Source organism: Desmodus rotundus, chromosome 13, assembly GCF_022682495.2.
Source record: "Desmodus rotundus isolate HL8 chromosome 13, HLdesRot8A.1, whole genome shotgun sequence".
Taxonomy (NCBI): domain Eukaryota; kingdom Metazoa; phylum Chordata; class Mammalia; order Chiroptera; family Phyllostomidae; genus Desmodus; species Desmodus rotundus.
In genome coordinates, this window is record NC_071399.1 from 46,990,777 (window position 1) to 47,016,273 (window position 25,497).

The 25,497-nt window shown below is 36.6% G+C and overlaps 1 protein-coding gene across 11 annotated transcripts in view; it reads right to left on the minus strand.

The window, feature by feature from the left end:
• The window catches only part of FNDC3A (fibronectin type III domain containing 3A), a 220,035-nt gene that overhangs the window by 25,260 nt on the left and 169,278 nt on the right, over nt 1-25,497 (minus strand). For 10 of the 11 annotated variants that reach the window (XM_024569673.3, XM_024569683.3, XM_045202567.2 and 7 more), the window contains 6 exons: nt 24,105-24,164; nt 22,870-23,008; nt 9,289-9,342; nt 6,561-6,685; nt 6,047-6,221; nt 4,603-4,689 (listed from right to left, as the gene is read on the minus strand). In XM_024569673.3, coding sequence (XP_024425441.2) covers nt 4,603-4,689; nt 6,047-6,221; nt 6,561-6,685; nt 9,289-9,342; nt 22,870-23,008; nt 24,105-24,164 — 640 coding nt within the window. The remainder of the gene's footprint in view (nt 1-4,602; nt 4,690-6,046; nt 6,222-6,560; nt 6,686-9,288; nt 9,343-22,869; nt 23,009-24,104; nt 24,165-25,497) is intronic. The other variant, XM_045202576.2, reaches the window with a different exon arrangement.

The following is a 25,497-nucleotide window of genomic DNA, read 5'->3' on the forward strand; positions in this document are numbered from 1 at the left end:
GAACTGGAGGACCAACAACAAAGACAGCCCAGAGCAAGCAGAAGGAAGGAAATAACCAAGATCAGAGCAGAGGTAAATGACATAGAGACTAAAAGCACAATTCTAAGGATCAATGAATCCAGGAGCTGGTTCTTTGAAAAGATAAACAAAATCGAGAAGCCTTTCTGTAGGCTGATCAAGAAAAAGAGAGAGAGGATCCAAATAAGCACAATTAGAAACGAAAGAGGAGAGATTATAACTGATACCAATGAAATAAAAAGGACTGTAAGTAATCACTATGAATAACTGTATGCTAAGAAATTTGAAAAGCTAGGTGAAATGGACACCTTTCTAGAAAAATATAATCTTCCAAAACTGAATAAGCAAGCAGCAGAAAGCCTGAACAGACCAATAACAGCAGACGAAATTGAAGCAGTCATCAAAAAACTCCCATCACACAAAAGCCCTGGACCAGATGGTTTCACAGGAGAATTCTACAAAGCATTTAAGGAAGAGCTAACCTCTATCCTTCACAGACTCTTCGAAAAAATCCAAACTGATGGAAGACTCCCGAACTCTTTTTATGAAGCCAGCATCATCCTAATCCCAAAACCAGATAAGGACAGAAGGAAGAAAGAAAACTTCAGGCCAATATCACTGATGAACATAGACGCTAATATTCTCAACAATATATTGGCAAACAGCATCCAGCAATACATTAAAAAGATCATACACCATGACCAAGTGGGATTCATCCCAGGGATGCAAGGACGGTATAATATTCGCAAATCAATGAACATAATACATCACATCAACAACAGCAATGACAAAAATCACATCATCATATCAATAGATGCAGAAAAAGCATATGATAATATACAGCACCCATTTCTGATAAAAACACTCAGCAAAGTGGGAATAGAGGGAGCATTCCTCAACATAATAGAGGCCACATATGAGAGACCTACAGCCAACATAATACTCAATGGACAAAAACTTGGAGCTTTCCCACTAAGATCAGGAAGAAGACAAGGATGCTCTCTCTCACCACTCCACATAGTATTGGCAGTCCTGGCCACAGCAATCAGATAAGAAAAAAGAAATGAAAGGCATCCAATTGGAAAGGAGGAAATGAAACTGTCATTGTTTGCAGATAACATGACAGTGTACGTGAAAAATCCTATAGACTCTAGCAAAAAACTACTTGAGCCAATAAATGAATATGGCAAAACAGCTGGATACAAAGTCAATACTCAGAAATCAAAGGCATTCTTCTACACCAACAATGAAACAGGAGAAATAGAAATCAGGAAAAAAAAATCCCACATGATACAGGAACAAGAAAAATAAAGTACCTAGGAATGAACCTAACCAAGGAGGTAAAAGACCTGTACTCAGAAAACTATACAACATTGAAGAAAGAAATTAAGGAAGACACAAAAAAATGGAAGCATGTACCATGCTCATGGATTGGAAGAATTAACATCATCAAAATGGCCATACTACCCAAAGCAATTTATAGATTCAATGCAATCCCTATTAAAGTCCCATGACATATTTCACAGATATAGAACAAACATTTCAGAAATTTATATGGAACCGTAAACAACGCTGAATAGCCACAGCAATTTTGAGAAAGAAGAACAAAGCAGGAGGGATCACAATACCTGATATCAAACTGTATTACAAGGCCACGGTAATCAAAACAGCCTGGTACTGGCATAAAAACAGGCATATAGAACAGTGGAAGAGAACAGAGAGCCCAGAAATAAAGTCTTTACAGTCAATTAATATTTGACAAAGGAGGCAAGAGCATAAAATGGAGCAAAAATAGCCTCTTCAACAGATGGTGTTGGGAGATCTGGACAGCTACATGCCAAAAAATGAAACTCGATCGCCAACTTACACCATACCCCAAAATAAAATCAAGGTGCATAAAAGACGTAAATATAAGTCGTAAGACCATAAAAGTCCTAGAGGAAAACATTGGCAGGAAAATCTCAGACATTCCATGCAGCAACATGCTCACAGACACCGTTCCTTAAAGCAAGGGACACAATAGAATGAATAAACAAATGGGACCTCATCAAAATAAAAAGCTTCTGCATGGCTAAAGAAAACAGCATTACAATAAAAAGAAAACCAACAGTATGGGAAAACATGTTTGCCAATGATACCTCAGACAGGGGTTTGATCTCCAAAATATGTAAAGAACTCACATGACTCCACTCCAGGACGACAAACAACCCAATTAAAAAATGGGCAAAGGTCTTGAAGAGACACTTCTCCAAGGAAGAGATACAGAGGGCCCAGAGACATATGAAAAGATGCTCAGCATCACTAGGCATCAGAGTGATGCAAATTAAAACCACAATGAGGTACCACTTCACACCAGTCAGAGTGGCCAACATAAACAAATCAACAAACAAATGTTGGAGAGGATGCAGAGAAAAGGGAATCCTAGTAAATTGTTGGTGGGAATGCAGACTTGTGAGGCCACTGTGGAAAACAGTATGGAATTTCCTTAGAAAACTGAAAATGGAACTGCCCTTTGAACCAGCAATTCCATTGCTGGGATTATACACTAAGAATCGTGAAACACCAATCCAAAAGAGCCTGTGCACCCCAATGTTCATAGCAGCATGATTTACAATAGCCAAGTACTGGAAGCAACCTAAGTGCCCATCAGCAATCGAGTGGATCCAAAAACTATGGTACATGTACACAATGGAATTCTACACAGCAGATAGAAAGAAGGAGCTTATACCCTTTGCAACAGCATGGATGGAACTGGAGAGCATTATCCTAAGTGAAATAAGCCAGGCCGTGAGGGACAAATACCATATGATCTCACCTTTAACTGGAACATAATCAACAGAAGAAAAAAGGAAACAAAATATAACCAGAGACATTGAAGTTAAGAACAATCTAACAATAGCCAGAAGGGAGTGGGGAGGGGACGGTGGGAGAGGGCCTTACAGGAACTACTATAAAGGACACATGGACAAAATCAAGGGGGAGGGTGGTGGTGGAGGAGGGAAGTGGGTTTTGCTGTGGTGGGGTGGAGGGATGGGGAGAAAAGGCATACAACTGTAATTGAATAATAATAAAAATAAAAAAAAAATTTAAATCACCAGTTGGCAATGATTAATCACAGTAATGATTCAGGGAGGAATTATCAATGGGTGTTAAAACTGAGTGGGTAAGTTCGATGACAAAGAAGATGTTTATATAATATTTACAAAATACTTAGTTTAAAGGAAAAAAAAGAACAGCTTTACATTGTAAGAAAGATGGTAGATATCACCTTCATCAAGTGACTACTAGTAATGGGAGAAACTGAAATTGTGCACCACTTGATAAGATACAGAGGAAAAAAAGAGGATTACTTTTTTGGTATCCCTGCCAAAAAACATATTCTAATTATGTTTACCAACATGTACATTTTAAAAGATACTTGCTCACATTATACAAATGAGAATCCCATAAAACCTTAAACCTTGTGAATTTAAATACACTAGTACCCCTTTATGCAGGACATAAGGTCCAAGACCACCAGTACATGTCTGAAACTGCAGACAGTACTAAATCCTACATCCATTATGTTCTTGCCTATACATACATACCTATGATAAAAATTTAAAAATTAGTCACAGTAAGCGAGTAACAACAATAACTACTAATAAAATAAAACAAATGTAACAATATGCTGTAGTTAAACGTGTGACCATGGTCACTCATTTCAAAGGATCCCTTTCTCAAGTCTACACACAAGCTCAATACTTTGTGGCACATGCTGCCAATAGGTGGAACATGTTTTCTGTTCATGACTTCCCCACATTTAATGCCTTTTCCATTGTAGCTAAGCATTTATCATATACTGTGGCCAAAATTTTTGCAGTTTGAGGTGTGACAGTAAAACAAGCATGGATTTCTTTTTTTCTTCTTCACAATTTTATGGATAGAAGGTTTGTTCTTACTGTAGAAGTTAGAAAACTCAAAATACAAGATTTTTTCCCTTCCCTTATTAAGTAGAGAACTTTCACCTTTTCACTTAAGGGAAGCACTTTATGGCTTTGCTTTGGAATATCCAAATTCTTGCCTTACCATTCTTGTGCTTTGGGACCACAACTAAGTAAAAATAAGGGTTACTTGAAACATGAGCACTGTGATACCTTGACAGTTGATCTGATAAGGGAAATGGCTAGTAAGTGATTAAAGGGACAGGTAGCATATACAGTGTAGATACATTGGACAAAGGGATGATTCATGTCCAGGGCTTTATGGAACAGGGAGGTGTGAGATTTCATCATGCTACTCAGAATAGTGAGTCATTTAAAGTTTATGAATTATTTACTTCTGGAACTTTCTTTGTAATATTTTCAGACCTCCACTGACCATCAGTAACTGAAACTGTGGAAAGTAAAACCACAGATAATGGGGGACAGGGCTAGGTATATGAAGTTTGAGAAGCATTGTTATGCAGTAAGAAAGTAAAACAAAACTAATTAGAAAAGGCCAAAATTATTTAAGATTGAAAAAAATCAAGGGAGCAAAGTATATACTTAGTTTTAAAACAACAGGAATAGTAACAAACATCTTTTAAGGGCTTTCAAAGCCTACCTTAAATTTATACTTTGTACTCCGTCTGAGATTTTTCACTGTGTAAGCAAGATCTTCTCCATCATATTTAGGCTTAAAACCATATCCCTGGAAAGGGAAAACAAATCTTCATTAGATGTCTAACAGCAGAAATATGGGTAACAATGAATATGTGCAAAAACCCATTTGTTTTTCATCTTTTACTATGTGCTATGTGATCAATGCTGTTGAGTGTAATCTTCAACGTTGCTACTTCTAAGATGAATGAGTGGGTCCAGAAATGATAACACATGTAGAAGGATGAAGGAGACCATGTATTCTCAGTACAAACAGTAGCCAACAGGAGATTTTTGAATTGAGGGAAGAGCCAATGATAACTTTACTGTCAGTAAAGATATTCCTACCATTCCTAGAATTAATAGAAATTTCACAGACAGATGTTATAAAAGCTAAACACAACTATAACTAATATATTTAAAGTTGCCCTGAACAATTAGTTGAACAAATGAATGGTTGGTGGTGCTGGCAGATAGGAATGTCACTTAGGTTTGGGACTGCTATTTATAGCCCAGTGACAAAGCCTCATTATTTTCTATATGTTATTTTTTAAAGTTTTAAAGAACTGGCTGAATGACATTACATTGTATAGCTGTATCACATTTTGTTTATCCATTCAGCAGTTCATGGACATTTGGGTTGTTTCCACTTTTTGGCTATTATGTACCCTGACTGGGAATCGAGCCGGCAACCCCTTGGTTCGCAGGCCAGCGCTCAGTCCACTGAGCCACACCAGCCAGCACTTTTCGGCCACTATGAATGACGCTGTTATGAACATCTGTATAGAAATTTTTGTATGAATATGTGTATTCAATTCTCCTGGATATATACCTAGCAGTAAACCAATGCTATTTTTCATTCATATTGTTTCAAAGTAGCTCTAAAAAGCTATGGAACTGCACAGAACTAGTAAGACACCCTAACTCTTGTTCAGCTTGGTTCTAGCTCATAGAAACTGAGCCAGTAGTAACCAGATTTAGGTTGTACTATAGAATACCATGTGACGCTCTTCAAATCTTCTGTGGCACCTGGGAAAGCAATATATGAACACAGTTGGAGAAGGCAGACACAGTGCTTCCTTAAATTTACAGTTGTTTAGTTTAGAAGGCTGACGTGATATTCCCCTCTCTTTATTTTCCTCAAAACATATATATTTCACATACAGTCCATGTTGTTCCCCGGCACAAACATAAATACAAACACACAAAAAACAAAACTCATTACTACACTTCATGAAAACCAAAGACTGAGCTCTCCTCACTCCCAATCCCTCCCAAACAATAACCAACCAAGGATTCAAAAGATTTGGGGAAGGGTCTAACTGTTGTGGCAATATGCACTACATTAGGATTAATACTACACGAAAATATGTTTTAAATACTCTATTTAAACACATATTCATACTCACTGAGGTTTCTTCCTCCATCTCTAAAATGTAAGAAATTCCTTCATCTGATGGTGTTCCTGAGGGTTTACTCCATTGTAAAGATAACCAAGTAACCCCAGCCTTAGTTAATATAGGACTTGCTGGCATAGAAGGGGCACAGCCTGAGGTGTAATATAAAACTTCTTCACTAAAACCACTGTTGAAACAAATGTTTTTTAAGAAGGAATGAAAAAAAGTCATTTTTACAGATAAAGAATTTTATTAAATGGTATTTTTTTCAAAATGACAATTTTTGATAACTACTTTAAATAATATATCTTGAATTTGATAATATCTTGATGGTAACCAAGTCAGATACCTAAATTCTTTTAACATTGCAGTTTAAGTAACTAACACATTGTCTTACAGCTTTTACTACAACTATATCAACAAAATAACTTCAAGCAGAATTTCAGTAGATCATTTGGATTGTAAATAATTTATACAAATGAAGTTGACAAATAATCTAAAACATCTATATTAGAATGTACCTTACCTTGTACCATACTCATTTTTGGCTGATAGTCTAAATTTACAACCCACTGCTGGTGACAGTTTAGTAATTTTAAATTGCTTCTGTAAGCCCATGTAACACTGACAAAATTCTCCATTTCCTTTTCCCTAAAAGAAATGGGTAATTATTATATGCCATATACATTATTGCAAAAACATAAATTCACATATTCCTACTTGATAGATAGTAACATATTTATCTGGTGTACATTAAAACTTATCTTTGTTACATGGATCTCAAGAGAAAGTTGAGATGACATGCATCTTTTATATGATATTTACTGTTTGTTAAATGCAGAATTCAAAAACTGGAGAATAGGTATCCTTTTAGAGCTTCCTGAACTAAGTACCTTGTTTAAGCCAATGCTAAACCTCTGGCTTTAGTAAAAGAAACCCCACAATCTCTACGGGAGCACTGGCAGTGGTAAAAACAGGGTGATCTTTGAATATGCACAATTAGTGGTGCTCCTCAGCTTATGAAAAGGTCTATGAAAATAATTTTAAGAAAATGTCCTTCCCATCCCCAAACCTCCTAGATAGTTAAGCTTCTTTACAATAAAAATTTTGGAGTTACTACTGCTTAGATTTAACACTTAAAGAGTACAAGCAGAGAGAAAAGCCCAATTACAGACAATAAAATGGGAAAGAGAAAAGTGTGCTGCTTGGGACAACTGAAGAGTTTTAGAAATTTAGGGTGCTACATAAAATGGATTAGTTTCTCATTCTCCACCCATATCTGCTCACTCTGTGGGTAGAAGTAAAGGGTGGTTAGGCTAACTTCTGTTTCAAGAAAACCTTTAGTCTCTATCAGGCTGCTTTACTGAACTTTTGTTAATTAAAAAAAATCCTCATTTGAGGATACATTTATTGATTTTAGAGAGAGAGAAAGGGAAAAGTAGTAGGGAAGGAGAAAGGAGGGTAGGGTGAGAGAGATGGGACATGGGGAGGAGATACTGATGTGAGAAACATTGAGAGGTCACTTCCCACATGCACCTGGACCAGGGACTGAACCCACAACCTAGGTATGTGTCCTGACTGGGAATTGAACCCACAATTCTTTGGTGCTTGGGACAACGCTCTGAGCCACACTGGCCAGGACTGAACTCTCTTGTTAGTTTTAGTGTTAGTTGATTTTAGTGTTTATAGTTGATTCTACTGAGTAGTCTAAATAGAAAATAGTATCATTTCCAAATAATGATCTTTGGCCCCCCAGGCTAGCTATCATGACTAGACCTCTTGTTTTGGTTCCAAATCATACTGCATTAACTATAACTTCCTGAATAATATTAAATAAAGGTTGGGATAACTGGTAACTTTCACTTGTTTCTGCTTTGACAAGAAATGCTTTCATTATTTAGTGAAGGTACTTTGATTAATACAAATAACTCTCAGCTCTGGCTGGATTTAAAGGCTCTGAGCTGGATAGCTCAGTGGATTGAGCACCAGACCAAAGGGCTGTGGATTGGATTTCCAGTCAGGGCACATGCCTGGGTTGCAGGCCAGGTCCCCAGTAGGGGGCCCTCGAGAGGCAACCACACACTGATGTTTTTGTCCCTCCCTCCCTTCCCCTCTCTAAAAATAAATAAATAAAATCTTTAAAAAAAGGAAAAAAAAAACCTATCAAATAAGGAATTACCCTTTAATTACTAATTTGCTTTGAATTTTAACTGGAATGGGCACTAAACTTTATTAAATATCTTTTCGTAATTTATGAAGTTGATATGTTTTTCTTCTAAATTACTATTATATAATAGTAGGTTTCCTAATTCTGAATTCTCTTAGAACTTCTGGAATAAAACCCACTTGTCTGGGCCTCATTACTCTTAATATACTGCTGAATTCCCAAATTAACAATGGAATTTCTTCTACTCTCTGGCCCCCACTATTAGCTGTGATATAGGCATAAGAAACCATAAATAAATGACAGTGAAACAGAGTACTAACCAATAAAGCCCAGAACGCTTACTGTGGTAGGCTGAATAATGGCCCCCAAAGATATCCAGGTCCCAATACCCAGAACCTGTGAATGTTACCTTACATGGTAACAGGGACTGTACAGATAGAGAGATTAACCTCGTTTTCTGGATGGGCCCTAATTGGAATTACAAGTGTCTTTTTTAGAGGGAGGCAGAGAAGGACCTGAAGACAGAAGAGGAAAAGGCAATGTGGTAATAGCAGCAGGGAGAAAAGGCATCTGGTGTGGCCATTAACTAAGTAACAAGAGAACCTCCAGAAGCTGGAAAAGGCTAAGCAATGTATTCTCCTCTAGAGTCTCTGGACAAAGCATAGCTATGGTGACATCTTGTTTTTGGTTCTTTGAAAATCATTTTAAATATCTGGCTTCCAGAACTATAAGAGAATAAAGGTATGTTGTTTTAAGCCACCAGGTTTGTGGTAATTTGTTAGAACAGGCATAGTAAATGAGTATGTTGCTTTTAAGGCTGATGTAAAAACTCAATTCTTTAGTCAATGTAATTAATTACCCAGGTGACAGCTTGATGGTGGTTTAGTTGGGAAAAAACAAAACAAAACACAGAGGAAGGTGCCATCAATAATGTTTTCTAAGAATAAGGTCAATTCACTCCTGTACCACACAAAATCACTCACATTGTTTTTAAAGAGGAAAAAACTTAACTATTAAACAAAAAACTCATTTCTGCCTGAGGATATACACACAATTTTAGTCTAATTTAAAGATTCAATTTACTTACCTCATCCCATTCTAAAATAAAGCTTTGGATTTTAGAACCATTGTCACTAGGTGTCTAAAACAAACAAAATGAATACAAATTAGTGCTTTTTTGTAAAAAATTCTGTGATGATCTAACCTAAGGAACCTATACTGTTGTAGGTGTACTCTGTGACTTAGCCCTAGAGAAATTTGCACAGAAAAATACAGAAATGTATGTATTATATAACACATAATAACCCTTTTAAATGCAAGAACAAAGCCAAGAAGTTAGTTACTCAGGTATCTTTTTTAATTAAGCAAAAACTATTTTAACTTTATGATCCTTTTTCAGTTTGCCTTTCATCAAGTTTTACAATCTCTAGGCTGCCAGGATCATGTTTTAATTAAAACTCACCTTACACCTAAAAGTAATACTGTGTAATACACCAAAGAAAAAACTAGGGTGCTAGCCCTGGCTGGTGTGGCTCAGTTGATTGAGCACTGGTCTATGAACTATAAGGTCACTGGTTCAATTCCCAGTCAGGGTACATGACTGGGTTGTGGGCCAGGTTTCCCAAGTGGGGGTGCCAGAGAGGCAACCACACATTGAGGTTTTTCTCCCTCTCTCTCCCTCCCTTCTCCTCTCTCTAAAAATAAATAAATAAAATCTTAAAAGGAAAAAAAAAAAAAAACCTAGGGTGCTGCAATGAACTCCAAGAGGGCATACTGTCTAAATCACTGCTTCTAGACACTCAATGTATCTTAAACTGCCAATTCACAAATCTGTTAATCTTCAGTCTCCCTTGGCATTTTATTCCAGTATTTAATGACTCAAGATTTTTAACCTTATTTCTGTCTGAATTTTCTTTCTACAATTTCAATCTATTTCATTTTTATTATCCACTTTGATTCAGAACAAGTGATCATTACTGTCCTAATAATGTCATCTATCTGAACACAATTGTTTCTAAAAGTTCTTATCAAAATTAAATAATCTACAGATGATGTATCATGTAATTGTACACTTGAAATAAACATATAATTTTATTAACCACTGTCACCCCAATAAATTTAATTAAAAAACAAAGTGACAAAAATTTCCCAAGGGGGAAAACAAATAATCTTAATGTTTAAATGGATCTCCAGAGAGCTTCTGTAATTTTCAGGACTCTATTGAGTCCTGAAACATAGTTTTATATAATAAAACTATGCCAACTATGTAAACAGTAATCAAGGATTGTGAAGTTTTTCTCTTTTTAAAAGATTTTATTTATTTTTAGAGAGAGGGCAAGAGAGGCAGAGAAGCACTGATGTGAGAGAGAGACATCAACTGGTTGCCTCTTGTATGCACCTCGCTGGGACCGATCCCGTAACCTAGCCGTGTGCCCTGACCAGGGACGGAAATGGTAACCTTTCCCTTTGTGGGATGATGCCCAACCAACAGAATCAGACTGGCCAGGACAAGGATTGTCAAGTTTTTAATAGAATCTTTTATAACATGGAGTTCCAAATTATTAGTTGAACACTAACACAGATCTTGCATTTAAACATTTTTTTTAAACTGTCATTTTTAACTGGTTAGAATGACCAAAATTTTCTATGTAAGTTACAGGAATATCTCACAGACTGGTACAGCAATGGCAGGTAAACGTGATTCTACAGAGAAAGGGGTAGAGGAAGAATCCTTGGGAAACTCAAACTCTTACATAGCAGGGGAAGAGAATCCAAAGGTAGAGAAGGTTGCAAGTCTTAGCAGGCAGTGAGTGCTATAAAAACATATTTCTCCATAGTAAATAACTCCAGATTGTTCCAGGCTAGTTGATAAGATCTCATACTTACTTTTCCTATTTTTTTCTACTTCTTTGTGAGGCTGTTAAAATGTCCACCCCTAATGATCTGTGTGTGACCTATCCTCCAGCTTTTCTCTTGAGTCAGGGGGAAAACTATTATGTATAAAGTATTTTTATCTTATTTCATTTAATACTCACATCAATTCATGATCTAACTGTATGAAAGAGGAAAGGAGGCTTTAAAGAGCCCAAGTAAGTTGCCTCACACCACAGTCATCAAGAGTGGAGTGGAACTGAATTAGATCTATGGAACACAAAACCAGTGTTCCTATCCAGCAGTATAGGTAGGAACTGCTACCTATTCTACTAAGCAATAAGAAGAGAATAAATGACCAACTTCAGTCAACTTTTTATCATCACCATTCAACAGCAATTTTAAACAATGTCAGTTAATAAAGTACTTCTCTCAATTGCTACTGTATACCACTATTCTCATACCATATTAACCCTCAGTCATACCTTTAGATTATATGAGGCAGCAAAGTCAAAATATCTGATATTTAAGATACTAAGCTAGTTTTCTTCAATTTTAAAATTAAATAACAATAGTTATTATGCTTTTTATGTTCCAGGAATTATGCTATAGGCTATACAATTATCTGATAATTTTCCTAACTACTCTGAAGTACGGTTATGCATTGCTTAACAATGGGGATGTTTTGAAAAATGCATTGTTAAGTGATTTTGTCATTGCGCAAACATCTTAGAGTGTGCTTACACAAAACTGGATGGTATAGTCTAAGACACACCTAGGCTGTAAGTCTGTAGAGGATGTTACTGTATAAAACAACAGGAGATTAAATGAAGCACAAAAGAAAATGATGTAACCAAGAGGCATTGTAAACATGAGATATATTTAGGCTGCTGCTGGAGTGATAGCACACTGTTTTGTAGCAAACTTTTCTTTTAGTAAGTAGAAAGAGTACACTCTAAAATAACAACAATAAAAAGTATAGTATAGTAAATACCTAAATCAGTAACAGTTGTTCATTATCATTATCAAGTATTATGTATGGTACATAATGTATGTGCTACATTTTTATAAAACTGGCAGTGCAATAGGTTTGTTTACACCAGGATCACTACAAACATGTGGATAATGTATTACACTATGACCTTATGACAGTTAAGGCATCATTAGGTGGTTAAGAATTTTTAGCTCCATTACATTATTATTGGGACCACTGTTGCACATGCAGTCAGTCACTGACTGCCATTTCCGTAGGTGGCACATAACTTTATATATACTATTCCCAGTATTAGTAACAATAATATCTATCTCTTTCCCCAGCCATGCTGATTACTGTATATGTATACTGGATCATTTCTAGAAAAGTGTAAGCGTGGGCAATCTGTGTGGGCGACTGAGAGGTAGCCCTATGTATCTCTTGTATAAGCCTCTTGAGATATTGTTGAAGAAATTCCAAAGTCAAAATTCAATTGTGAGTATCATCAGCATAAAGAGGAGTACCCTAAAAAATCCCAACCAGGGAGATCCAAGATGGCAGAGGAGTAAGTGGAAGCTTCACTAAACTCCTCCCAGAACCAACTGGGAATTCCAACTAAACTGTAGAGAAATCATCCTAAATAACCAACTGAACACTAGCTGGAGAGAAGCCTTATAACCAAGGATAAACAGAAGAAACAATGTCACCACAATGAGAATGGTAGGAAGTGGGGAGAAGGCGCAAGAGGGCTGGCTGGGCTCCCATGGGCGGCAGCTGAAGTTCCAGAGGGATATATGAGCGGCCAGGGACTTCCCCATGAGAAGAGTAGGGTCTAAACCCCAAGCTTGACTCCTCAGCCTACAGCACCAGAGCTGGAAAGCAACCCAGATAACGTCCAGCTGTGAAAGGAGCAGGATTTCTGTCACTGGAGACTCAAGAGAGCCTCTTAAAGGGCCAATGCACAACATTTTTTTTGCAGCCACTTACCCTCAGCTCCAGCTGAGTGGACTAGAGATGCCTGAGGTGAGTCTGGGGTTGGTGGCCCTGGGGAGAGAAGTGAAGGAATAGCTACCAGGATCCCTGCGCTGATTCGTTCCCCATTCTGCGGAAGCCATTTTTCTCAGGCAGAGCACTCCTCTCTAAGTGGCATCAACCTGATACCATGTGGAGATTAACGGATTACAGCTTGAGGGTATATCACACAAACTAAGGCGGATCTGTGGGTTCTATGAGACTTCAGGCCCAGTGTTGATAAAAGACAACCTTGGTGTGCAGCCTGATTTTTTCTGCACACAACACGCACAGCAGAGGGAGTCACATGCTGTAGATTGCTGATAGCTCCAAAAAGGTTGACCAGGGCCTGTCATAAGCAGCATCTGACAAAGGCCTATGCCAGAATCTTAGCATATCTACCTAATACACGAAAACAATACAAAGCAGCAGCCAAAATGGGAACACAAAGAAACAGAACCCAAAAGAAAAAATGAGAGAGTTCCCGAGAAAAAAAAATAGATGAAATGGAGGCAAGGAATTTATCAGATAGAAAGTTTAGAGTAATGATTATAAGGATACAGAACAGCATGAAAAAACACACAGAAATCATGAAAAGGACCAGTCAGAATTACAGGATGCAATATCTGAAATAAATAATACCCTGGAAGGAATAAAGAGTAGGTTAGATGAAGCAGAGTAATCAAAAGAGTGATTTGGAAGACAAAGTTAAAAAAAACAAAACAACTAAGGCAGAGCAGGAAAAAGAATAAGGAACTAAATAAAATGAGGACAGCTAAAGAAACATTTTGGACAATAGGAAGTGGAACAATATCCACATCATGAGAATATTAGAAGGAGAAGAGAGCGAGCAAGGGTTCAAGCCTATTTGAAGAAATAATTACCAAAACCGTCCCTATTCTGGTGAAAGAAAAAAGTCACACAAACCCAGGAAGCTCAGAGGATCCCAAACAAGCTGGACCCAAAGAAGCCTACGAGGACATAAATCATAATTAAAATGACAAGAATTAAAGAGAAGGAGAGAATCCTAAAAGTCACAAGAGAAAAGTAGATAATTACATACAAGGGAGTACCAATCAGACTGTTAATCTAATTTCTTAACAAAACAGGGGAGTGGCATGAAATATTCAAGGTGACGAAAAGCAAAGACCTACAATGAAGGCTACTTTACCCAGCAAGGTTATCATTTAAAATCAAAGGAGAAATAAGGAGCTTCCCAGACTAGAAAAAGCTAAATGAGTTTGTTAACATCAAACCAGTACTGCAACAAATATGAAAGGGCTTGCTTTAAAAATAAGAAAGAGAGAAAAAATCCTTAAGAAAACAGACTAAAAATAAAATATCACTAAATACATATCTATCAACAATCACCTTACGTGTAAATGGCTAAAATGCTCCAACCGAAAGACATAGGGTAGCTGAATAGATAAGAAAACAAGACCCATATATATGCTGCCTCCAAGAGACCCATCTCAGATCGAAAGATACACAGATGGAAAAAATCTTTCATGTAAATGAAGAGGATAAAAAGTTGGGGTAACAGTATTTATAACTGAAAAAATAGATTTAAAACAAAGGCTGTAATAAGAGACAAAAAGACACTACATATGATAAAGGGACCAATCCAACAAGAGAATATAATCCTAGTAAACATTTACAAACCCAACATAGAAGCACCTAAATATGTGAAGCAAATCTTCATGGACATAAAGACAGAGATTGACAGAAACACAGTCATAGTTGGGGATTTTAACACAGCACTGACTTCAATGGATTAATCTTCAACACAGAAAATCAAAAAGAAGACAGTGGTCTTAAATGACACAGTAGATTAAATGGATTTGATATCATCAGAGCATTTCACCCCAAGGCAGCAGAATATACATACTTTTCAAGTGCCCATAGAATGTTTTCTAGGGTAGACCACCAGTTGAGACTACAAACAAGTCAAGAAATTTAAGAAGACTGAAATCATATATAAAGCATCTGCTCCGACTACAATGCTACGAAACTAGATATCAATCACAAGAAGAAGAATGAAAAACATGCAAAGACATGGAAGCTAAATAACATGTTATTAAACAATTAATGGGTCAACAACGAGATCAAGAAAGAAATCAAAAGATACCTTGAAACAAATGAGAATGTGAGGACACAACAATCCAAAATCTGTGGGACACTAGGAAAATAATCCTAAGAGGAAAATTCATAGCAGCACAGGCCTATCTCAAAACACAAGAAAACACTTGAATGAACATTCAGACTTCACACATAAAGGAACTTAAAAAAGAACAACAAAGCCCAAAGTAGGTAGAAGGAAGGAAATAATAGATTAGAGCAGAAATAAATGAAGTAAGAGTCTAAAAAAACAACACCAAAGATCAATGAATCTAAGAACTCGATCTTTGAAAAGTAACACAAGATTGACAAATCTTTAACCAGACTCATCAAGAAAAAAAAGAGGACTCAAATAAATAATACCAGAAATGAAAGAAAAGAAATAAAAACTGACACCAGAGAAATAAAAAAAATGAGAAATTACCATGAACAACTACATGCCAAGATCGGACAACCTGGGGGAAATGGATACATTTCTAGAAATATACAATCTTCAAAACTGAATAGGGAAGAAGCAGAAAACCTGAATACATTGATAACAACTAGCAAACTTGAAGCAGTAATTTAAAAAACCCCAACAAACAAAAGCCCTGGAGTGGAGGCCTTCAAAGGTGAATTTTACCAAATATTCTGGGATGAGCTAACACCTCTCCTCCTTAAACTATTTCATAAAGTTCAAGAGGAGGGAAGGTGCTCAAACTCATTTTACAAGGCCACCATTATCCTAACTCCAAAATCAGATAAAGACAGTACAAAGAGCAAATTACAGAGCTATAAGCCTGATGAACTTAGATGCTAAATCCTCAACAGAATACTAGCAAGCCAAATATAGCAATGCATGAACAAGCTTGTACACCACCACGATCAAGTGGGAATACAAGGTTAGCAAAACATTCACAAATTGATAAATGTGATTCATCAAATAAACAAAATGAAGGATAAAAACCATATGATCATATCAGTAGATGTAGAAAAAGCATCTGATAAAATCCATCATCCACTTATGATAAAAATTCACAACAAATTGGGAGTAGAGGGAACATACCTAAACATCATAAAGGCCACATATAACATACTGCCAACATCATACTCCATGGACAAAAACTGCAGGTGTTCCCCTTAAGACTGAGAACAAGACAGGGATGTCTGCTTTCACCTCTCTTATTCAGCATAGCACTGCAAGTCCTAGCCACAGGGATCAGACAAGACGAAGAAATAAAAGGCATCCAAATTGGAAAGGAAGAAGTAAAACTGTTATGGTTTGCAGATGACATGACACTATACAGACAGAATTCCAAAGATTCCACCAAGAAACTACCAGAACTGATCAATGAATTCAGCAACGTAGCTGGATACAAAATTAATATCTAGAAATCAGCTGCATTTTTATATGACAATAATGAACTAACAGAAAGGAAAATTAAGATAACAATCTAATTCACAACTGCTACAAAGAGAATAAAATACCTAGGAATAAACCTAATCCAAAATGTAAAAGACTGGTACTTGGAAAATTTTAAGACATGGAGAAAGAAACTGAAGAGGGTACAAGTTAAGTGGAAGCACATACTGTGTTCATATATAGGAGGAATTAACATTATTAAAATATTCATATGACCCAAAGAAATCTGTAAATTCAATGCAATTCCTTCGTGATGTAGAATCATGAGTTCTTTATATATTTTGGAGATCAAACGGTTGTCCAAGGTACCAATGGCAAATATGTTTTCCCATATTGTTGGTTCCTTTTACATTTTGCTGGTTTTCTTTAGCCACGCAGAAGCCTTTTATTTTGATCAAGTCCCATGTGTTTATTCTTTCCTTTATTGTCCCTTGCTCTAGGGGACATATCGGTGAAAATGTTGCTGCATGGAATATCTGAGATTTTCCTGTCTATGTTCTCCTGAAGGACTTTTATGGTGTCACGACTTGTATTTAAGTCTTTTATCCATCTAGAGTTTATTTTTCTGTATGGTATAAGTTGGTGGTCAAGTTTCATTTTTCTGCATGTAGCTGTCCAGATCTTCCAACACCATTTGTTGAAGAGACTATTTTTTACTCCATTTTATGCTGGTGTCCCCTTGGGTAAACAGTAATTGACCACAGAGACATAGGTTTATTTCTGGGCTCTCTATTCTGTTCCATTGATCTATGTCTCTACGCTAGTACCAGACTGTTCTGATTACCGTGGCATCAGGTATTGCAATCCTTCCTACTTTGTTTTCATTTCTCAAAATAGTTCAGGATTGTTTATGGTTCCATATAAATTTTTGAAATGTTTGTTCTATACCTGTGAAATACGTCATTGGTATTTTAATAGGGATTGCGATGAATCTATAAATTGCTTTAGGTAATATGGACATTCTGATGATGATAATCCTTCCAATCTATGAACACCATATATGCTTCCATTTGTTTGAGTCTTCCTTAATTTCTTTCTTCAGTGTTGTATACTTTTCTGAGTATAGGTCTTTTACCTCCTTGGTTAGGTTTATTCCTAGGTACTTTATCTTTTTTGTTGCTCTATCAAATGGGATTTTTTCCCTGACTTCCATTTCTGACATTTCATTGTTGGTGTAAAAAAGCCTTCGATTTCAGAATATTGACTTTGTATCCCGCTGTTTTGCCAAATTCATTTATTAGGTTGAACAGCTTTTTGGTGGAGTCTATAGGGTTTTCGATGTACACTATCATGCCATCTGCAAACAATGACAGTTGTACTTCCTCCTTTCCAATTTGGATGACTTTTATTTCTTTTTCTTGTCTGATTGCTATGACTAGGACTTCTACTACTACATTGAATAGCAGTTGTGATAGTGGATACCTTTGTCTTGTTACTGATCTTAGTGGGAAAGCTTTTAGTTTTTGCTTGTTAAGTGTAATGTTGGCTGTAGGTTTCTCGTATACAGCCTTTGTTATGTTGAGGTATGCTTCCTCTACTTGCACTTTGCTGAGAGTTTTTATCATAAATGTGTGCTGTACCTTATCAGATGCCTTTTCTGCATCTATTGATATGATCATGTGATTTTTGTCTTTTCCTTTTGTTTGTGTGATGCATTACATTTATTGATTTGCGAATATTGTGCTGGCCTTGAATTCTTGGCAAGAATCCAATTAAAAAATGGGCAAAGGACCTGAACAGACACTTTTCCAAGTAGAACATACAGAAGGACCAGAGACATTTGAAAGGATGCTGAACATCATTAGCCATTAGAGAGATGCAAAGTAAAACCACAATGAGATACCACTTCACACGGGTTGGAATGGCCATCATAAACAAATCAACAAACAATAAGTGCTGGTGAGGTTGTAGAGAAAAGCGAATCCTAGTACACTGTTGGTGGGCATACAGACTGGTGCAGCCACTGTGGAAAACAGTATGGAACTTTCTCAAAAAACTAAAAAATGGAATTGCCTTTTGACCTGGCAATTCCGCTGCCGGGATTATACCCTAAGAATCCTGGAACACTAATTCAAAAGAAGTTATGCTACCCAATGTTTACAGCAGCACAATTTACAATAGCCAAATGCTGGAAAGAGCCTAAGTGCCCATCAGTAAATGAGTGGATCAAAAAAAAAAAAAAATGGTACATTTACACAATGGGATTCTATGCAGCAGAAAGGAAGAAGGAGCTCCTACCCTTTACGACAGAATGGATGGAACTGGATACTATGATGCTAAGTGAAATAAGCTAGGTGGTGAAAGACAAATACCATATGATCTCACCTCTAAGTGGAACCTAATCAACAAAAGAAACAAGTGGGCAAAATAGAATCAGAGACATGGTAATAAGCAACAAACTGAAAGTAACCAGAGGGTAGGGGGGAGGGGGATAACAGGGGACGGAAGGGGGAGGACTGAATGTGGGAGGTGGTGATGGGTAGGGCAGAGGAGAGTAATGGGGGGAAAATGGGGACAATTGTAATTGAACAACAATATAAATAAATAAATAAAACAAATTTAATGCAATTCCTATAAGGTTCCAATGACATATTTCACACCACTAGAACAAATTTCTAAAATTTATATGGAACTACAACAGGTCTTGCATAGCAGCAGCAATCCTGAGAAAGAACAGCGTTGCAGGAATCACACTACCTAATATCAAACTATACTATGAGGCCACAGTATTCAAAACAGCATGGTACTGGCATAAAAACAGACACATAGATCAATGGAACTATGTGGTACTGGTAGAAAAACAGACAAGTAAATCAATGGAACAGAAATAAATTCCCACCTTTATAGTCATAATATTCGACAGTGGAAGCAAGCATATACACTGGGATAAAGATAGTTGATTCAATAAATGGTGTTGGGAAAATAGGACAGATATGTGTAGAGAAACGAAACTATACCACCTTCTTATGCCACACACAAGAATAAATTCAAAATGAATCAAAGACTTAAATGTTAGATTCTAACCATAAACATTCTAGAATAAAACGTAGGCAGTAATATCTTGGACACTGCTTGTAGCAACAGTTCATAGGATATAGCTACCCAGGCAAGGGAAACAACAGAAAAAATAAACAAATGGGACTTATCAAACTAAAAAGTTTTTGCATAGCAAAGGAAATCATCAACAAAATAAAAAGATAACCCACAGAATGGGAGAACATATTTGCTGATACATCTGATAAGGGGTTAGTATCCAAAATTTACAAAGTACTTACAAAACTCAATACCCCCCCTCCCCCAAAAAATCCCCCAAACAACTCAATTAAAAAATGGGCAAAGGACTGGAATAGACACTTCTCTAAAGAGGACATACAGATGGCCAATAGACATATGAAAAGACGCTCAATGTCACTAATTATCAGAGAAATGCAAATTAAAACCACAATGAGATACCTTCTCACACCTGTCAGAATGGCTATCATCAACGGATCAACAAACAAGTGTTGGTTAGTACATGGGCAAGAGGGAACCTTCATGCACTGTTGGTAAGAATGCAGATTGGTGCAGCCACTGTGGAAAGCAGTATGGAGATACCTCAAAAAATTAAAAATGGATCTGCCTTTTGACCTAGCAATCCCAGTTCTTGTAGTATACCCACCCAAAGGAACCGAAAACACTCATTTGAAAGAACGTAAGCACCACTATGTTCACTGCAGCATTATTTACAATTGCCAAGATATGGAAGTGGCCCAAGTGCCCATGAATAGATGAGGGGCTAAAACAACTATGGGATATTTACACAATGGCCTACTACTTGCCTGTAAAAAAGAAGTCAGTATGGATGGACCTGGAGAAGATTATGCTAAGTGAAATAAGCCAGTTAGAGAAAGACAAATACCACATGATTTCACTCGTATGTGGAATCTAATGAACTTGCTGAACTAACAAGGAATATGGGGACAGACTCATGGATGGAGAGCAGGATAACAGCTGGCTGGTACGGGAGGTTAGAGGGACTAAACAAAAAGGAAAAAGGAGACATAGAAAACAGTGTGATAATTGCTCAGGAAGGGTGGGTGTCATGGGACTAAATGGTAATGGAAAAAAATACCATAAAAATTAAAAGAAAGAAAGAAAGAAATCCCAACCAGTTTGAAGGGCACTGGACTGCTACCCCCTGGGCTGCTGCCCTACCAAAGCAAAGGACCTTAGCATATTTATAAATAAAATGCTTCTCTAAGTGACACAAAATGAAATTAATCATTTTGTCAATATGTACATACTTGTTTGATTTACATGTGCTAAAATAAGTTTTTAACTACCCAAATCATCTAATATCCTCAAAAGAACTGGGGACTAATGAACTCCAAACAACTAGCAAGGTCCAAATACTCAAAAGCTTTTGCAAAGAAAACTAGTCTGTAATTTTACTCTTGAGATAAAATGAGATGATTAAATCAAGGTAAGTAATTATTTTCTCTCTGCAAACCAATGGTTGCTAACAGTGGTGGTACTCCCTTTCAGGAAATGTTTTGAAATTTTGTGGGAGGTGTTTCTGATTATCACAATAATGGCAGGGGTGGAGGAGCTGATAAGTAGAGGGCAGGAATCAAGATGCTAATAGTCCTGCAGAGAATATGGGACAATCAGTATAGTAACTGTTCTCTCTCTCTAGCATGGACTTTTTGTTGTCTGAGTGTGTATCTAAGTAGATTAAATACCTGTTTATAGTTATGGATGAACCTAATACATTTCACTAGGTATTTTTTGTAGTTTTAACAATTACCAATTTTCCCCAAATGCAATTACTATGCAATTTGGGAAAAAGTGTACTTTTGCTCAGAAACTTCCAAAGACCTATATATTATATCAGAAAATCATGTCACCCATGACAATGTTTTCTGTGGTGTTTGAATTACCAATTCTACCTGTTGGGAACCGACCTGCCTGGTTTCAGAAGCTGTAAACCCCCCATGGTTAAGGCTGAGTCAGAGACCTTGGCATCGTAAGCCATTAAGGAGACAAAGCTTATCTCCCTGGCAGGGGTGCCATCTCTGCCCACTTTACTTTACCCTGCTTGGCCCTGAGCTTGACCAGTTAGCCAATGACGGGTAAGATTCCTCAAGGGAGGAATGACCTAAGACAGGCATGGTCATGAAAAAAGCCCATAGGGAAGGACTCCAGGGGGCTATAGAAAAAGGGGGTGATGGACCCTCGCCCCTCGGCTTCCTGAGTCTTCATTCTTCATACTGCAAAAAGTCTCCTAATCTCTTGGCTGCCTTACTTCCCTTGCCTGACTTAAGCCTGAAACAATGACAGAGGGCGGTGCAGTCCTGTGCTGGAAAGGGCGGATGGATTCCCCGGGGAGATCAGGCCTAAGAAAGAATGCATAAAATCCTGTGAAACCTGCTTTGTTTATACCCTCAGCTTAAATGATAAGGGTCCAAGCCTGAAATGAGTTTGTTTCCGAAAGTCTTATAGCCCCTTAACTAACTGACCCTAACTCAGAATAAGCCCTCAAAGTTCTTTATATGTTATCCATTGTTTGACCCTTACTGCCTGACAATGATTGGTGGTCTTTACCTATATTCCTGTGTAAAATGAACCTAATAAAAGCCCATGGAGGAAAAGGCTCTTGGCCCTTCTCCTTTGAGAGATGGCCACCTCTCCTCCCCAAGCAGATCATGTCTTGGTAGACTTATTCTCATCCGTGGCGTGGCAGCCAGTGCTGCGGGGGGAAGGGAGGGGCGGGGCCCTGCGGGCAGAGCCCCCAAACATCTACCTATAGTGTCTGTCCACTTCAACTATAGCTTGTGTAGCTAGGTCCAAACATTTACATATCGACGCATATTATTCTACTGAAAATAATTTTACTCCTCCTTTAAGGTATCATATTGATATTTTAATTTTAATTTTTTCATATTGATATTTTTAAAGCTATGAATCTAGTTATTATCAATCTCATTTAAGATAAAATTCAGGATATAAAGGTGTGATTACAAAATATTAAAAAGGAGTAATTAATTTGAGAATCACTGTTGTGACACTCAAAGTTATCACATGTCCAGTATAATATGAAGTCTTAATTATAAATCAGTCTTTTCTTCTATATTTACATAAGGTAGAGAAAACCAGTAAGAGTGTTATTTTAAGATATAAGAAGCAAATGTTTATTTCATATATGTAAAGAGCAAAAGAAAGTTAACTTAAAGCACTTTTTGTCTCCCAAAATAACTGAAATCTAACTCTATGGGGGGAAAAAGGAAATCCATGTCCAGGGGGAATATCCTTACCTTCCATTGCAAAGTGAGTGAATTTTTGGTACGATTGGCTATCCTTGGTGGATTAGGTATGTCAGGTTCACAGCTCAAGGTGGTAAAGCTTTCAGTTTCTGAAGCAGTTCCCTTTATAGAATTGTATTCTGCCTGGACTCTATGGTGATAAAATAAATAGTTTTATCCTGCAGAATCATTGTATCTGGCCCTTTAACAGTATCACGTTTAAGTACTTGTGAGTTATAGTAAGATGCTCTCTAAATGTTCTATTAAGAAAATATGCATATCAGAAGGGTGGCCCTTAAAAAGAAAAAAAGGACAGAGCAGTGGCTTTCATCTTTTTTTGACTGCAACCCAAAGTAAAAAATACATTTTAAATTGTGACATAACTGTGTCTGTGCATTACATATACACAGGCACACACAAACACTACTGCATGCATATGTGTGTAACAAGTATGCTGAAAAAATATCATTAACTAGAGTAATATACTCTACTTCTATTCCATTTGATTATATTTAATTTTTAAAAATGCTGAATATAAGCCACAAAATTAATTACACCATCCAATAATGGCTGCAATCCACAGTTTGAAAAATACTATTTTGAAGAATACACTAGGGTTCATATATAGGAAGTATAATTGAAAATTTACTTAATACATTAATAGAAATAATACTAAACACAAATGTTCTTTTCAAAATGGAGGTGACTAAATGTGTCATACTTAGTACCAACCAGAGAAGTCTCTAGAGTCTGTAAAACCTCAGTAAATTACAATGGAATTTACAATGCATTACAATCAATGCACAATGAAACAGCATCTAAGTTATTCCCAATTAGGTGTAAAATTCTGTTAGCTTTAATAACTCAAACTCTTTCCAAAACAAAATGGAGTAAAAATATACAAGTATAAGCCAAATATTACTTATGATTCTGTTTTGTAAAAATTTCAAAAGCTGGGACCATTTTCTAGAGCTAAATTGGATACTGTAGATATACTGTACATATTAGCTATATTTTCATTCCAATATCTAGGTCCCACAAACAGGCTAATTAACCCTTAAATGTAACATCTGAGTAAACATGTTTTACTTTTTTTGAAAAGTGTTGATGATTGTACCAAAAGAAAAACCCAAGTTCATGTTTTTAATACAAAGTTAATAATTAAATTGTATTCTAGACTTAAGAAAATGATTAAAAATAAAACTACTTATTGTATCATAGAGAAGCAACACGTAGGAGTTCCTTACTTTGCATGGTATTCTGTGGCTGGTTTGAGGTCATTTAAAGTGACACTGGTTTCTTCTCCTCTGGAGGGGAGAAAAGGTAGTATTTCACTGCCTGATAAATAAAGCATTTCTGGAGGATATGCATTATGTGCCTTGTAGGTAATTTATGAAATTATATTGCTTCTTACTTTACAAACTGTGGTCATATTCAAATTCTGTTAATATGGCATTTGTGTAATTAGGATATGTGGCAAACTTAAGTATCTGCATACCACTTTAAAACAAATAGGTATGATAAGCAAATCAAGAACCACTTTATTTTATATTACTTAAAAATCGATTTCCCACATATTTAAAATGCAAAATGACACATTAATACTGAAATCAAAACTACCAAATTTTTACAAGAAGTCTGCAAACTCTTGCATTTTATTAGAATATAACATGGAACTTTATTTAAAATGTTACAGTTTAATGAACAGATAAGAAAAAACAGTAACCATATTTTAAAGTAAAGCATTTCCCATGGCCACTATTACGTTTTAAAATACAACAGGGCTCATCTTCTTAAAATAATCATTTCATACAATTGGTATGTAGCCAACAAACCACGCTTTTTCTATTTCTTTTTTAATAATCACTGTTCTCTCTTCCATTTCCCTCATCCAAGTTTCTCTCCTCTCTATTTTATGGACTTCTGCAATCCCCTTTCTCTGCCCTCCCAGATTACCAGCTACCCTGTTTCTCAAATCAAAGCCAGTAATTACTATGAGAAAGAAAACACGTCTCCTTGGTGAAAATACACTTTAATGAATCAGGCAGTTGCAGGAGCATCCTCAGAGAGACCTTAATTGGTGTAGAGTAAAGGAAGTGACTAATGTCTATCTCATGCTCTCTGGTCAGGTTGCAAATGGAGATAAACCCTCTTAACATGCAACCATAGCTAATTAGAATGGCCATTAACACACAAAAACCCCCTTTATGTTGATGTCCTTCATCCCTTACTTACCCCTTAGGTAGGTTTGTCTCTTTTAAGAAAAATGAATAGAATAAACACAAAGAAGTCTCAATAAGGATAAGGAGACAGGACCTTTTTATAACCCTATGTTACTAGATGACAGTCACTGGGGTTGTTTCACTTTCCTTTCTTCCCTATACTTTTTTTTTTTGAAAAAAGATAGCAAGAAGGCTGATGTATTAGTGCATGCAGTAAATTACGATCATCTGAATGACTGAGCACCCTCACTTACAATCTTCCTGGTGCTCACATTATAACTAATAATCAACTTTACTCTTTATCTTTTTTCATTAGAATAAGCAATGTCTATATAAGGACAGTAAAATAATTTATTTTATGAATGCCAATCATAAATGTCACAACTTTAGCCACTGACTATTTCTAAGGCTACTTGGC